This window comes from Parasteatoda tepidariorum, chromosome 6, assembly GCF_982258835.1.
Source record: "Parasteatoda tepidariorum strain Cologne lab strain chromosome 6, Ptep-v5.0, whole genome shotgun sequence".
Lineage (NCBI taxonomy): Eukaryota > Metazoa > Arthropoda > Arachnida > Araneae > Theridiidae > Parasteatoda > Parasteatoda tepidariorum.
In genome coordinates this window covers 111,003,481-111,019,424 of record NC_141760.1, presented here as the reverse complement: position 1 = coordinate 111,019,424, position 15,944 = coordinate 111,003,481, and the positions used below count along the sequence as shown (strand labels likewise).

At 27.8% G+C, this 15,944-nt stretch overlaps 1 protein-coding gene across 1 annotated transcript; it reads right to left on the bottom strand.

Annotated features, from left to right (window-relative positions):
* Window positions 1–360: 360 nt before the first annotated feature.
* LOC107451884 (G kinase-anchoring protein 1-A) lies at window positions 361–15,878 on the bottom strand. Its single transcript, XM_043051117.3, has 10 exons — window positions 15,352–15,878; window positions 13,833–13,949; window positions 12,070–12,147; window positions 10,461–10,617; window positions 10,242–10,369; window positions 6,861–6,959; window positions 6,062–6,125; window positions 4,743–4,813; window positions 4,566–4,643; window positions 361–834 (listed from the first exon to the last, which is right to left on the bottom strand). Exons 1-10 carry the CDS (start codon window positions 15,550–15,552, stop codon window positions 805–807), a joined length of 1,023 nt encoding a protein of 340 aa, XP_042907051.1. The 5' UTR covers window positions 15,553–15,878; the 3' UTR covers window positions 361–804.
* Between the last annotated feature and the right edge of the window lie 66 nt (window positions 15,879–15,944).

The following is a 15,944-nucleotide window of genomic DNA, read 5'->3' as shown; positions in this document are numbered from 1 at the left end:
AAATAAATCTAAATGCAAATGATAAAAAACCATAATTCAACATAATAAAATAATAACTTGTAAAAAAAAAAAAAAAAAGAAACTAAATGAAAATAGAGTGATTTTTATTTTTATGATCGCTATCAGAATTTAAGAAATTTTGCTAATAAATGTCAGGTGATATTGCAAAAAAAAAAAAACATTATTTTATAATTAAGAAGTATTACTTAATTATGCATTTCTTACATTATGTATTACTTCAGCAAATTTGTAAGATTGGTTGGTAAAATAAATGATGTAAGATTGTGTAAATATAAACAAAAATTTCCGGTTTTACATGTCTAAATTTGGGAAAAAAATAATCAAAGAAGAACGCTTGAGTAAGTAGTATATAAAAATTTTAATCTCAGTTACAACTAAATTTTAACAATGCAATCAACAATATTTTGCAGTTCAGAAACACTATTTTCTAAAAGAATGAATTTAAAAAAAAAAAAGAATGAATTAAACAAAAAAAAAGAATGAACCAGAGCATAATCTAAAGAATTATAAATAAAAACAAAATAGCATATAAAATTAAAAAAGAAACATTATAATAAAAATACAACTGCAAAATAATTATATGAAAAACACCAACAAAGTTATTTCCGTGAGGAGTATTCAAATCAAAAAGTTTTTCTTTTAAGTTATAACCAAGAAATAGAAAAAAAAACTCTCGTGGGCAGCTTTCTTCATTCTTTGAAAGAGGCCTGAGGTTTTCTGTCTCTGTAGTTAGCACAGATGTGTCAGGCTTTAGTGAAATCAACTGAAGATCACAGGAAAGCATCATTTTGATTCTGTACGCATCTTTTTATTCTGGAAAGAAAAGTTACTTTATTGAATATATTTAGAATAATAGGAGGGAATTAAATTATGCTCCTAAAGTAAATCATGCAAAATTAAAAAAAATATATATGGAAAATAAAATTTCTTAAATTGGGTTCGTTGAGCCACGGTGGCTCAGAGGACAGAGCGCTCACCTCCCTATGGTGCGACCTAGGTTTGTATCTCAACAATATGAATTCTGATCCCAGTTTGCACCTACCACATTTCCGATGTAAAATATCCTTGATGGTAGATGGATTATGGGTAAGAGTCCCCTTGCCATTGGGCTAACCATGTGGGATTTTCTGTTCCATGTAATGCAAAAGCAGGTTTCCATCAAAAAATTCTTCCAAAGGCTAGTCCCAATGGTTGATCCAGGAGTTTCCTTGTCTTCTGCGTGGAGTTCAAAATTACAAAGCTATGGAGTTGAATATTGATAAATTGTGAACTCAAAAGCAGGTCAGCTGCTTAAAGATTTCGATAGTAAAATAAAATTAAACAGGGTGTGTTGATTTAAATCAATGCGACTTCAAACATAAATTAAATTCGTTTTAAAAAAAGTTATTGATAAATTAATTAGTAAAATGAATAAAATAGAAATAAATTATTATTTGTAATTCTACAAACACTAAAATGAATGATGTGTACTAAAAGGAAAATGCGGCAGTAAAGCATAATTAAAAATTAATTAAATTTGACAACAACAAAATTCACAACATTAACAAAAATTTAACAATTTATTAATTCAAATTTAAGTTTAAAGTAAAAAAAGAAATAACTTTCTAACAAAGAAAGAGGAACAACAAATCCAAAATGTATCTCCACGAAGACAATCAAACATATAATTTAAAATATTAAACATGTAAGTTGTTTTATTAAGCAGGGTGCAGAGATAAATTATGAGTGTCCCTCCCCTTTCATTTCATTCAAAAGAGAGGCTGCAACATCCTCCCACCAAAAAAATTTTTCTTTCATATTACATTAATAAAGTTATTTTTAATAAATTCAAAGAATGAATTAAATTTAAAACCATTTTAGCAAACTGAAGTTTTATACTTAAATCTGACGTTAAAATTTTAACGATTGTTATTAAAGATAAAAAATGCTAACTGAATTCAAACATATATGGGTGATTCTTTTTAAACATGACAATTCGTACCAAAAAATTTCTTCATATTTAAAGACTTCAAAATAATCTAAAATTTTTTTTGTATACTTCTTTAGTTACACTTATTAATATCTTACAGACAGCAGTGTAGTTTATTAACATTTGCTTGAGAAAAAAAAAATAAAATTGAAATTCACCAAATCTTGAATGCCAGGAAAATGACATATTAGCTTAGAAGTTTAAAATAGTCATTTTAAGTTAATAGTAAGTAACTCAACTTGAGCCTTTATGTTAGATGGACCATCAATTGCTTAAATTAATTCTTTTTATTGACTGTAGAAAGAATCAAAAAAAATTTTGTTGCTGATATGTACAGAATAAAATTGTGTATAATAATCAATCATTAAATAAATAAATAACTTTGATTACATCTGAACATATTATAATCATACGTAAACTTGGTATTAGGTTAATATTTGCTTCCCCTCCTTACAGTATTAGCGGTTAAAAAAAAAAATTCTGGGAACACTTCAATGTCTTGGCATTCATAAGCCAGGATAATGACAAATTCGCCATTTTATAGCATACAACTTTACTTTCATATTTTGGCTTAAGACATTTATATTCTACAGAAAACAACAAGATTTCTAATAACTCAGATAAATTTATGTAGTTTATGTTATTAATGATTTCAAGAGGCCAGGAAAATGACAACCCAAAAACCTACTCAGCTTGAAAAATTTTTTGAAAAAGATTTTGAACCAGAAAATTGGTTCTTTATTCATACAACAAGACATGTTCATATAGGAGGGTACCTAATCAATCTATTAACATAAGATATTGATTGCTGGCTCTATCTATTTTGGTTATAAACCACTAAATAAAAGTATCCAGGAAAATGACAGATTTTCTTAGGATAAAGAAATTACTGACAGAAAAAATTATTTTAAACGAAGTTTTTGTAAATAATACCCTCTGCGTATATTCTAGAAATGCTTACACCGGTTGAGATAAAAAAAATTAGATATAGAAAAATTTATGGAAAGTTTTGAAGCTAGTTATTATTGGAAACATTGTTTGTGACATGAAAGAAACATGAAATTTTGAAGTTCAATTAAATTTTTTAACTTTACAAAACAGTCAATGCTAGTGCAAAGTCATTTTAAAATGCTAACAGCAATGCCATTTATTAATTTTTTTTAAAAAAAAAGTTCTTTTAGTATTATAGTATTAGATCTTGGAGCAAGGCAGTGAATTGTCAGTGTCGTGCATATCATTTTTCAAGCACAAATCAATATTTAAAGGCATTAATACAAATATCAAAATTAAACCAAGTATCAATAAATTCAAATCAAATAATTTAAATAGGTAAATAATGTAATGATCAATAATAAACAATAATAATAATGAAAAGAAATTCAATCTAATGAAAAGAAATACAAATTAGTTTATTGTTCGTTATTCTATGGCAACAATATCAGTTTCGTGATTGGATGTTTTAATACACTACTGAAGGTCTTGAGTCTAACTACTCTTCTAAACCAGGACCTTTTCACCTAAACCAGGATAAACCATTAGCTAGCTTCCATTTTAAAGGGGGTAAATTCTCATCTTTCAACATAACAAGATTACCTACTCGTAAGTAATAACATTGCTTTTGCCATTTAAATCTAGTTTGTAACTGTGACAGGTAGTCTTCAGACCATTTTTTTCTAAAAGTTTTGCATCAGATGTGGAACAGCTATCTCTTATTTAAAGAAAAAAAATTTCTAACTAAATTATTATCTGCGATCTCAGATAAATAACAGCCTATAAGAAAATTCCCTGATGTAAGAGCTTTCAAATCTAAAGGGTCAGTATACACGGGTGTGAATTTAAACATGCCTCAATTTGAGTGATCAAAGTAAAAAATTCTTCATAGGTAAGAATTTTCTTGTTTAAGATTCATTACTTTAACAGAAGGTTATCGAAGTCCCCTATGATGTAGAGTGGCACTAATAACTCTTATAACTTCAGAGTTTATATAGTAATTAAATTTGTCACTAGCTTTCAAACACAAATTTAAAAAAATTTGAGTTCTTTACTAGCCCCAACTCAATCAGTCCCGTTATCCACGTAAGGTTTCCTCTCCGTGAGGTAAATCGGCATAACAAAACAATATCAGTTGATAAATCAATAGTGATTTGTAAATGAACTTTCATCGTAAAACAAACAAAAATGCAACCTTAACTATAGCTAGGAAAAAATTGGTAAAAAATACCCCATCATTTTCACTTGGTTATGTTTTTATTTTTTAATCATATTTCAATTACAATCATATTTATAAAACTTTACTAGTTATTAACTAAAGTTCTTAGAAAAATCTAATTTTAATAAAGAAATCCATTTTAAATCTAAGAAAAGTTGGTACTCAATGATCCAAAGCCACAAAGGCCATCTCCAGGTCCCACACAATGACAGGCAACTGAAGGATGACTAATTTTAAAAAGAATAGAATGCTTAATTTTTACAATTTTTTTTTCAATTGAATGAGAAATCTATGTTACTCATAATTTAACTACTGCAAGCATGAGTATGTTTAATTTTTTTTTTTTTTTTTTTTTTTTAATCTTACTTGAAATTTCTTCAACTCCATTTGCAAGGAATGTACTTTGGATCTTTCTTGTTCTAAAGCAGTATGATATTCACTTAACTATAAGAGATAGGAAAAAAAGAAAGATATTAATTTTAAAAAAAACAACTCAGATTTTAAACTAAGATCTAGTCGTAAAAATAATAATAACTTAATTACTTGATCTGTTAACTCATCTTTCACAGAAGTTAGTTGATCTATTTGCACAAGTATTTCAGCCTTTTCACGCACTAAACATGAATTGAAGGAAAAAAACTGTCAACAGATTTGAAACATGCAATATATTTAACAAGCAATCAATATTAGTAATTCAAACAAATCATATCAAACTGTTCACCTACGTAATTTTGTTAGTTCCTCGTAAAACTACATTTTGGGAAACGCTGAAGTTTTACACACATTACATTGAAGAACAGAAAAAGTTTCGGCAAAAAATTTGGAGCTAATCGATAACCAACACATGCTTACAACAGTATTAGGTAAGACTGCTCACATTTTAATGTACACGCATTAATCGAGACAATGACATAAATTATTAAATACAATAAAAACTCAATATAATTAAAAAATATAAATTTTATTCTGATAATAATAATGATAATAAGAATAAGAATAACATTAAAAAATAAAAAAAAATTTTTTTTTAAATAAAAAAATTTCTTATTCCTTTTTATTAAATTTTTTTTTTCGATCAACATTTTAAACTGCTTTAAAGACTTTATTGAATGACTAAAGACTTGAATAATTTTACAAACCATTAATCAAAGCCATTTAAGAAATTCAAAGCCAAAAAGTTCTCATAATCTAAATATCACAATTTGAAACTAATCACAAAATATTTGAATTCACACAAAAATCATTGTACTTTGTTAAAACTCTGTAAAATAGGTATTTATGATATTTTCTTGTCATCCTTAAAAAGCATTATTTTTAATAACCTTAATAATAATCACTTCAATCGCTATTCTTGTTTCCATAGCAACAGACGACCTCAGACATTGTGGCTGGGGAGTTCTTAACCCTAGACAAACTATACATCGACTTAAAATTATATTATCATCAGTAAATCCACTTTTAGCATTAATACATTTAAGCACCAAAATGAATAGTAATGATGATCATGCATCTCCTTCCCAAACACCAGTATTGATATTTCAGAAATTTCATTTTGAACGAAAACAGAAGCTTTAGATCATTAGAAGCTTTAGATTAAATCATTAATTAATCTGAACAAATTAATTTGCATTAAACATTACAAAAATGTCAGTAATAGGTAAATACTGAGTTTTCAGCTAAGGAATAACATTTTTATGAAGCAGAAAACTGAGATAATAATGATACAAAAAGTACAAATATTTAGAGCTGAAATTCTCTATGACATAAATTTTTTTTAATTATTCTTGCTGCATCAAAGTTTAATTAATACTTTTTGTATTTTTCCATGAAAGTTTGTTACAATAGGTAAAAAGTCAACTTACTTTCCCCAGATTCTAATATTTGGTACAACTTTTTGTTTCTAGACTTCACATTTTTAAGTTCTTCCTATAAAAACAAATATTTTGCCATTACATTTCAATGCTTAAAAAGAGAAACATATCACTTGCACACAAAGACTTAGCTAAAATATTTCAATAACACAGGCTTCATGAAATATAACGTTGCTTTGGACCGTGACAGGGCCAATTTTTCATTTATTCATGAAACTTACCATGATATATGATAAATTCTTGAAGAAAAATAATAATAATTTAAACTTTCCCTATCAAAAAAGATTTATTTTGAACTATAAAGCCCATTATTTAGTGTAATAAGCAAAAATGGAAAATTATGATTAGTTAGGGTTACAAATAGCAATCAGGGTTTCTGACATTTATATTATATAATTATTTATACTTTTAACAGAGGAAGAAAAACAAATATTTATTTAAAATAAAAAAAATCTTGGCAAAAAAAAGAGAAGGGAAAACATATATAAATTCACCAAGCAAGTTATTTCATTATGTGTAGTTTATTTCATCTCCTAAAAAAACATAGTTCTTTCCTATAGCGAATATTTTTGAAAATGATTCCCTTTATTACCAACACAATTTTCTTTTAATATTAATTTTGATTCCCCCCCCCCCCAAAAAAAAAACTTAAGCTCCACTGAAATTTTTAAATGTACCAATGACTCACGAGAGATTATGTTCAAAAATAAAGAAATAAAAGCTTGAAAATTAACAAAACAAATTACTTGGAACTAACAAATAGTAAATAAAAATAGTGGATAAAGCATACTTTTAATTTCTGTACGCTTTCATTTAAGGTAGCTATTTCCTCATCTTTCTTCCGCATGTCCTCTTGATATTGAAGAAGACGTGCTGATTCTATCACAGGCTGAAGAAAAATAAAGAGGTATTAATTATACAAAAAAGTAAGAATTCATAAGCACAATTAAGCGAATGAGCTTTAAATTTGTTTAAAAATTCAAGTTCCGGAAATACAGAAAACCATTTTGCATCAATAGTTGAACCATATTACATAGTTTAAAGATCTTAAGTGAACATATAATCCATACCCTCCAACATTTCAAGATTTCCTATATTATTTTTTTCATTCTCATATCATTTTGGTCAGATTATTAAAACAATAAGAATTTTTATATAACTTTAAAACACCACCAACAATATATCAGCCCTTTTATTTACTTATTTAAATGTTGAGATGGAGAAAATTCCTTGAATAAAAATGAAAATTCGCATATGAAATTAAAAGCATAGACTTTTGAAAAGTTCACTAAAAATGTAGTTTGAAATTTAGGTTGAATAAAAAAAAAAGTTATCTAATTCGCATTTTCTTTTCCTTAAGACAGCTTAATTTCGATCTTGTTCTTTTTTCCCCATATCCTTTTAGAATTTCTAGATGGACATCTTCTTGCAGACATAGCAATTAGAAGAATCAATCACAAACATTAACAGATAGATAATCAATTGCAACAGAAATATTTTTATCACATCACTTCAGTTCCTTTATACGCAAGGCCGTTGTTCAGTTTGAGGGATCACTCACACTGTTGCATGTGATTCACGTATTTCTGATTATCATTGAGATAAAAGGGAAACCTGTTGTATGAGTTTTTCACAGAAGTATATGTTCAGGGCTGGCCTGCGAGGTGTAAGCCTAGTAAGTGGTTGTGTAGGGCACCTAGCAAAGTAGGCGTCGGAATTTGGTAAGGCTAGGTAATAGGAAAATACTTCTTATCATATTATTTTTCCTTTTTTTATTTCAATTTTTGAGCAAATTATTTCCGAATATCATCGATATTTTAACATTTTTTACCATGGAGAAAATGTTATAGCAACCTGTATATGGTAATCTAATGGTGTACCTTTGGGCAATTACGATGGGTGATTGAAGTACTCCTACTTTTAGTCATTAAATTTTCACAATAATTGAATTTTACATAATAATGCAAAACAATTCCTGAAAAAAAAATTATGAATCGGGTTGATAGTTCACAAATTACCCACCAGATTTGCCCGACATGACACTATCAGATTTCCATATATTCCGATCGCTACCTTTTTAAGCGCAACAAAACATTTTAAAATACGGATATTTAAAATGCCATCTTCAGATAATTTGCTCCCCTCCCACTAAAAAAATTGGTTTTTAAGAAACCAGCATTTAAATTTTCTACACTAGATGACAAAAGGTTTCTGATGACGTAGATAACAGATAATTAAAACCTGCTAACTCTTTTTCAATTCAATGTAACAACAGGGTTCCTACACTATTTTGAGAAAACAATATCCTGACTTTTGCAGGTTTTTCCTGACCTTCTACAATAAAATTCCTGACCGTCGTTTCCCACTCCAACAAAACTTTTAACATTGCAGTTTCAATTAGTAATAATATGCTACTTAGTCATAAGTATCATATATTGAATAGCATAAACATTTATATATTAAAGTGGAATTGCATAATAGCACTTTATATCCCAAATTATATTTTCAGAAAACTTGTGAAACATATTTTTAATTATCAAGATTAGATTAAACTATTAGTGTGTTTTTGTAGTTAGATATGAAAACTATTTAAATAAAAAGATCAAGAAAATCTGTTGGATTATGGAAATATTATTTTATTTAATGTTAAGTGGAACCAAATGCAATCTCAATCAAATCTGCGAGATATGTATCAGTGTCCTCAAATAATATTTACTCTTAAAACATACTAGAACATTTGTAACATCAAGTTATTAATTTTTAAAAATCACCAATTCTCTTCAAACTGACTTTTCTTTTAAATTTTCTCAAATGTTGTCTGTAAACCAGTTATTCACACAAACAGCAATAAACCTAGCAACCCTATCAAAAATTCCTTATCATTGAATAAACAGGAGGAAAATTGCTAACAGGACAGGTTCTACCAGGGAAAGAGGAATGTTATTATGAGGAAATTACATATTTTGAATTACAGAATTTTTCCTTGAAACTTTACTTTTGCCTGTCAGTCTTTGAATGAATTATAGTTTTTTTTCTCCGACTCTATGAATATGTAAGAAAAATCCTGACTTTTTAGCTTAATTTTAGAATATCCTGACTTTTGCAGGTTTTCCTAACCGTGTAGGAACCCTGAACAAGAACATTCTTTTTCAGTCTACTTGATATTTTGCACATTGTTTTCCTTTTACTGCTTTTTAGGCTGTATATGCTATGTAAAATTATGCTAATTAAATGAAATAATTAGATAAATAAATAAGGAAATTAATTTCTCTGAATTTATATGAAGCTTGTTGGAAGAGTATAAAACATAGTTCTTTCTATAGTATCTTTCACTCCTAAAATTATTTATACTTAATGACTTTTGTTTTTGAGAGAAATGTATCCATTTCATGAACTTATTTATCTCTTCATTATTTTAGAGCTTCATAATTCAATTATTCTGCTCGATAGAATTTAAAATAAAAGAACATTATATAAGCTGTTGGTACCGCCTTTCTATAAAAAAAAAAATTGTGGCAAAGTTCATACGCACCTGGAAAAAATTCAAAACTGGTATCAATTTTGTTATAAAAAAGCTGAACATTTTCTTAATATTAGCTTCCATTTTTGAATTAAAGTTTCATATACTCCACCTTCAGATTTACAAATATTTATTAAGAGAAAATCAAAATTTTTTGGTAGCAAATATAATAACATATAAAATTTATATTAATATCACTACTTCTTTAATTTTCCAGGTGTGTAAGAGCCTCTTGTAGACTTTGACTTATTTTTAAAATCGAGGTTAACATTTATTTTACTCTGTTCATATTTATTATAACCCTAAATGGAGAAAGGCATCAAAAATATTTTTGTTTACACGAGAAAATCAGCTAGGACCAGCTCTGAATATATTACACCAATCAGTTTCTCAATCTCCCTTGTTGGCAATTGAAATCTATGGTCCCAAAAGTTCACCAAATCTTTTAAACTTTTGAGTTTAATCCTTTGTTTAAATAATAAAGTTTGAGGGGTACCTATAAATTTGGGAGCCTTTGGCCAGGACCTCACAAGCTTTATTGAAAATCAAGCCCAGCTCTTATCTATTTTACTCATTCGCTTTGACCCGTACATATACATAAACACACTAAATTTAAATTATGATAATTGTAAGTAGATACTTATGCCTCACATTAATTTTGTACTGCTCTTGCTTCTGCTCCTTTGTAATGATTTTCTCTGCATCCTCTTCAATTTTGTCAAAGAAATTACATTCTTCTACAACTGGTTGCTTTACTAGAATTTCAAAATCATCTAAATCTGTACAAATAAAATAGTGTTGTCAGCAATGAAAAAATAAATAAATAAAAAATTCAAATTCAATTGGTAATAAATAAAAAATAACAGTTACCAGAAGCTTTATGAAAAGACCCCGGGGCATTCTGATATGATTCCAGGCTTTGGAATTCATCTAAACTCATGGTCCCTTTTTCTTTCTTTTGATTGTTTTTCTTTTTCTTTTTATTAGAGTTTTTGTTTTCACTTTCTCTCTGAATTGCATCATAAACCTAGAAGTTAACACAAGTTATTTACTCCACCTTAAATTAAATTTATTGATTCAAACTTAAAAATGACAATAATTCAATAAAGTTTCGAACATAATAAAAATGAATTCTTGCTAAATATCATAAGTCATGTTCAACCAAAATTAAAAATAGCAACTAAAACTCAACTCCAGAGTCATCATAAATCGCAATAAGGATGCGTTCCCCTTTTGACACTAACACTCACTTGAATGAGACATTGTAGGATGATAATCATGCAGGAAAGATTAGTTGGTTTTAGCCAGGTAAAATTTTTGCCATTTTGATGATACCTTTATCCAATATTACCAACAATACTTTAATGTTGCTTCCAAAGATGAGTAAATTTTTTTAAAACATTATTTACTGTCTTTTAATTAGACTCAGAACTATATTAATATATCAGGGATCTGCCAAGGTTTTTTTTTTAAGAGGTACCTATTTTGTGAAAATTTAAGACATGATTTGTGAAAAATAAAACTTGTATTAAAAAAATCAATACATAAACAAGATAAAGTAAGAAAATATTTTTAAAAACTGTCACCACTAATAAAAATTATTTAACTGGTAAATTTCTATGTCTTTTTTCCCATATATTCAAAAAAAATTTTACTATTGTAAAATTTTGGGCTTAAAATTTTATCCAAATTTAAAATTACATAAAAATCATTGTCCATAGTTAAATTTCAACTTGAATTCAATAAATAAATGCATTTAACAGTACTAGCACTAAAAGTTATTTTCATTATGAGAACATTTTAAAATTATTTTGTGAAACGATTGTTTTTCTTTAAGTTAAATTTGTGAAGGTACCGCTAAATGGTAGTAAATTTGCTTGATAGATTTGTTTGTAAAAGTACTTGGAAGATTACTTGAAATCTTTATTGGAGAATTCAATTAGAAATTAATTTAAATTGCATTTTTAATTTAACCTATAGCCATAAATATTTGAAGAAAAATTTAATAGCTTTTAAGAATAAATGGAGAAAAAAAAAGCAATTTATAGAAAATCATGACAACTTGTTCAAGCATTGAGAGGAGTTAATTTCTCTATAACATTTAAAATTTTACTGTGGTGTTCTTGAGAAGCTGCTTGAATAATTTTTTAGAACTTTGTTTTACAGCTTTTTAAATAAAACATTCTTTTCTACAACAGTATACAAAAATGAAATTATGCTAAAATACAGAAAAATCACTCTTCTTTTACTTTAATAAAATGTTAGAAAGGAATAGAGTTTAACAATTTATAATTTCACTTCTTTTGCTAAATAGGTATACATAAATAAACATTGTAAGCTGTGTTATTTAAGAAATCTACACCTATGTAACTGCACCAATTTTTAAAAAAAATTTCCATTGTAAAAAACATTTATCAAGTTATATAAATTTCAATTGAAGTTCCGAGAAAACTAAACAATGAAGCATATAAAACATTACATCTTTCTTTTCTTCATAATCTATTTTGCTCAAAAGAAGTGCTTCCTGCAAATCTTGCTCATAGGTTTCAGAAACAAACTGAAAAATAAGAAAGATATATATTCATATTGGTAAATATTTCAACAATTTAAACATATACCTATGAAACCCAAACTAGATCAGGATATTTTTAACATATTGTGATCAACCCAAGCAACAATCAATTCCATTTTACACCCCAAATTTCACAATAGAGTTGAGTGTTTAACCCTCTGCTTACGATATACCATGTTGTACTATCACATGTGGTCCATATGTTGTACCAGCTGTAAGCAAAAGGTTAATGAAGAAGAAATTTTTTTTAACAAGCCAAAAATAAATACTTAATAATTCGAATGTCAGAAGGAGATGGGGGGGAGGTAATAGTAATTACGTTCGAATTACCTATCTTAAATAAATTGATGATAAACATTTAAACTATGCAGCAGGATGTAACAAAACACATCAAATATAAGGTGGTTGCATAATCTGATTAAAAAGATAAATTAATGCATTTTGAGAATTTCCTAAGTTTTTTTTAAAACTTTTTTTTGGATAAAATTATACTAACACAATTTTTCAAAAGTCTCTTCAGAAAAGTAATTCAATACTGTCTATTTTTAGACTTTTGAAAAAAAAGTTGTAATAATATCATTTACTTAAGAGAATTTTTCAACATTGCCTAAAGTCATTTTTATCTGTTTAAACAAAAATAAAAAAATAAGTAAAAACAAAGAATAAAAAAATATAATTGCTTGATTAGTAAGAATAACAATAGCAATATTTTGGCTCTTACAAACATTAAATCTTTTTATTAGATAATGTAGTTTCTAAAAGACACTAACATAATTTGTTTTTATAAACATAAATATTTGCAAATAGCCAGTATTTGTGGTAGATAATATTTGTAGAAGACTATTTCAGATACACCAAGTGATGCTTTTTCTAAATTTAAGGAAATTCAAAATAATGTGAGGCACTAGGACAAAGTATATCATACTGTTTGGCAATAAACGGCTCTATACTTGATGGTGGTTTTCGCGATAGTTTTATTTATTTTTAGGTGAAGATAATGCTTGGGAGGGAAAAAAATTAGTCTCCGCTAGTTTCTGGTTGGTTTGAGATGATTGACGCCATCCAACAGCGAAATGGTCCCGCAGCGAACTATTTAGAAGAGCCCAGTAGAACATCGAAGTCAAGCATCACTGGCTACGGTCAGTGTGGGGGTGGGTGGCCACTTGGATCAGTCTACGAAGGGATCGAAGGTGTGAGGTGGTGGTCTTCATTGAACTGTTCTACTGTAAAGTGCTCGACTTCGTGCGCAGGTCGTCGGGCCACCGAAGAAGGGGTTACCTACCACCCCTCTGCAGAGGATCAAAATTGTGATGGCATGTCTTCGGATCATCCTCAGGGATGTTTCCCCAGACTGTCCCCAATAGCCCATTGTGCATCTCTAGTGCGACACAAATAAAAAACTAAAACTATCTAAAATTAAGAAATACATCACAGTAACTAAAAATAATATTGGTAAAGTGATTAAAGTTATACAAAGCAATAATGGAGGGGAATATATTGAAATAATGTTGAGAATTTCTTAACAAATTATGGTAATGAACACCAGTTCGAATTTCGATTTCAAGCCCTCGATATGAAGTACCAAAGAATAAAAATAGAGCCTTGGTTGAAATGGTTTGTATAACTTTCAATAATTTTTATCAAAATTAATAATATAAATACTGACTTACTTCACTATCCTTCTGCTTCCATTCTTCCCATTGCTTTTGGCTGGCATTAACTACTTTCATATTACCCGAACCAGACTTATGCTTTGACTTATGAGTTCCAAAAGCAAGGTTTTGTAGCTGTAATTACAGAAAAGATATATTTAAACCTATATGACCCCAAAACTAATTTTAGTTAAATATTTAATTTAAAAAAAAATCATAGAGTTTTCAATATTTTTATGGCTGATTTTTATAATAATTGACTACTATTTTGGAAGAGAATTCCTTCATAAAAAAAAAATAATTACTTAGAAAATTATCATTTTAATATAGTGTTACAATAACATCGTTAATAATGTTTTAAAAGAATAATTTAAAAATAAGAATGAGATCTTTAATTTCGTTTAATCAAATATATTTTTGAGCCCTTGGCAAGAATTTTTTCGGGTTTTCAGTGACAAACCTCTCTAGCACTAATGTCTTTCTGCAAGGTACTTTTGATAATAACAAATATACACAAAGTTACTAATTTAAAGTAATAAAAGCATTGTGTTTACAAAAAAAAAAGAAAGAAAAGAAAAATTAACAAGTTTCTATTTGGACAAAATATAATTGCATATAATTTTTTTAATTGAATAGTAATTTAATTACAATACTATTGGCGATATTCCCGCATTTTCTAAGGAGAAAATCACACTAATAACCACACACTAAGTCCTTTTCTGTGATATTCTGTTTAGTTTCACATGGGCCGCTTGCCGGAACTTTCCAAGACTTAGCGATTATTCTGCCACAGATCAGAATATCCAAATCACCCCCAAAATTTCTTACTTCATAATTCTTTACCACAAAAGAGAATAGAAAAATCACAAGTATTTTCCCACTCCGATGCACAAGAAGGACAACTTTTGAATATAATTCTGCAAAGAAAAACTTTTTGAAAATTCTGGCAAAAAAGAAACTGAAGTTCTAATAAAAAAACTAAAGGAAAAATCTTTCTGCAGAACTTGGTAACGTTCTGCAACAATGTCTGTGTCGCAGCGATTTTGAGAATTGACTGATAAAATATATTTAGTGGCTAGAACACTGATGATTATATAAAAATTACCATAATTGCTGTCAACATGTCTAAATACTTGGACATGCGTCTGTTATAAACTGCACAGAAAATTAGGATCTTCTGTGCAAGTGGATATTCATTCAAAAAGGTAGTGTAACCTTAATGTAAAGGTTGCAAACACAAGTATACAACATAATGATTGCATACTTGAGAATAAAAGAGAAACTAGAATTATAGTTTGAGTACAAAAATGAAATTTAAAATAAAATTGTTTGAAGAGGAAATAGCTTTAAATTTAAAAATAATTGCAGCTTTTTAAAACTACTGTGATTTTTTTATAAATTTAAAGAAAATCATAGTTAAATAAAATTAGACTATCCAATATTCAATATCAAGTTTCAGAAATTTTGCAAGTCAAAAAATAACTACACGCAGCTTTGCATATTATTCTTAATATTTGGAAAATGAAATTTTACTAACTTCAGATACTTCATTAGATGATTTTTTCTTTTTCTTAGATTTTGACTTAGAGTCGTTCGCATTTGTTTTGGAGTTGCCTTTACTCTTGCCTGGTAAACAATTACTCTGAGAGGATACATTCTGTTTCTTATCCAAGGATTCTGATACATCATCATCCTCTAGTTTTAAAACAGAAAATCTAGAAGCACAAGCGACTGCCATAATCTTTAAAAACAAAAGCAGTTTAGAAATTACGAATCTCTAAAAACGTTTGAAAAACAGAAAGAAACTAGTTTTCAGTTTGAAATAATTTCAACTAGTACTCAAATTGCAAAATTAAGTAAAATATTTTAACAGATGACTTTGAAATTATAAAGAAAAAGATTTCAATATTTTTTCGATTTGCTATGACTATTATTAAATAAACAAGAATGGTCTCGTTTGTCACCCTGTGGCCTAAACAAAAACAAAAGTTTTTATTAGATTTAATTTTTAATAACTGATACTTTAGATAACTGATATCGAGTAAAGGAACAGTTATTTTAAGTTCTTTTTACACTGACACATTTGAACCATTTGTTCACTAAAATGAACGCAATTACAGTTTTACACAC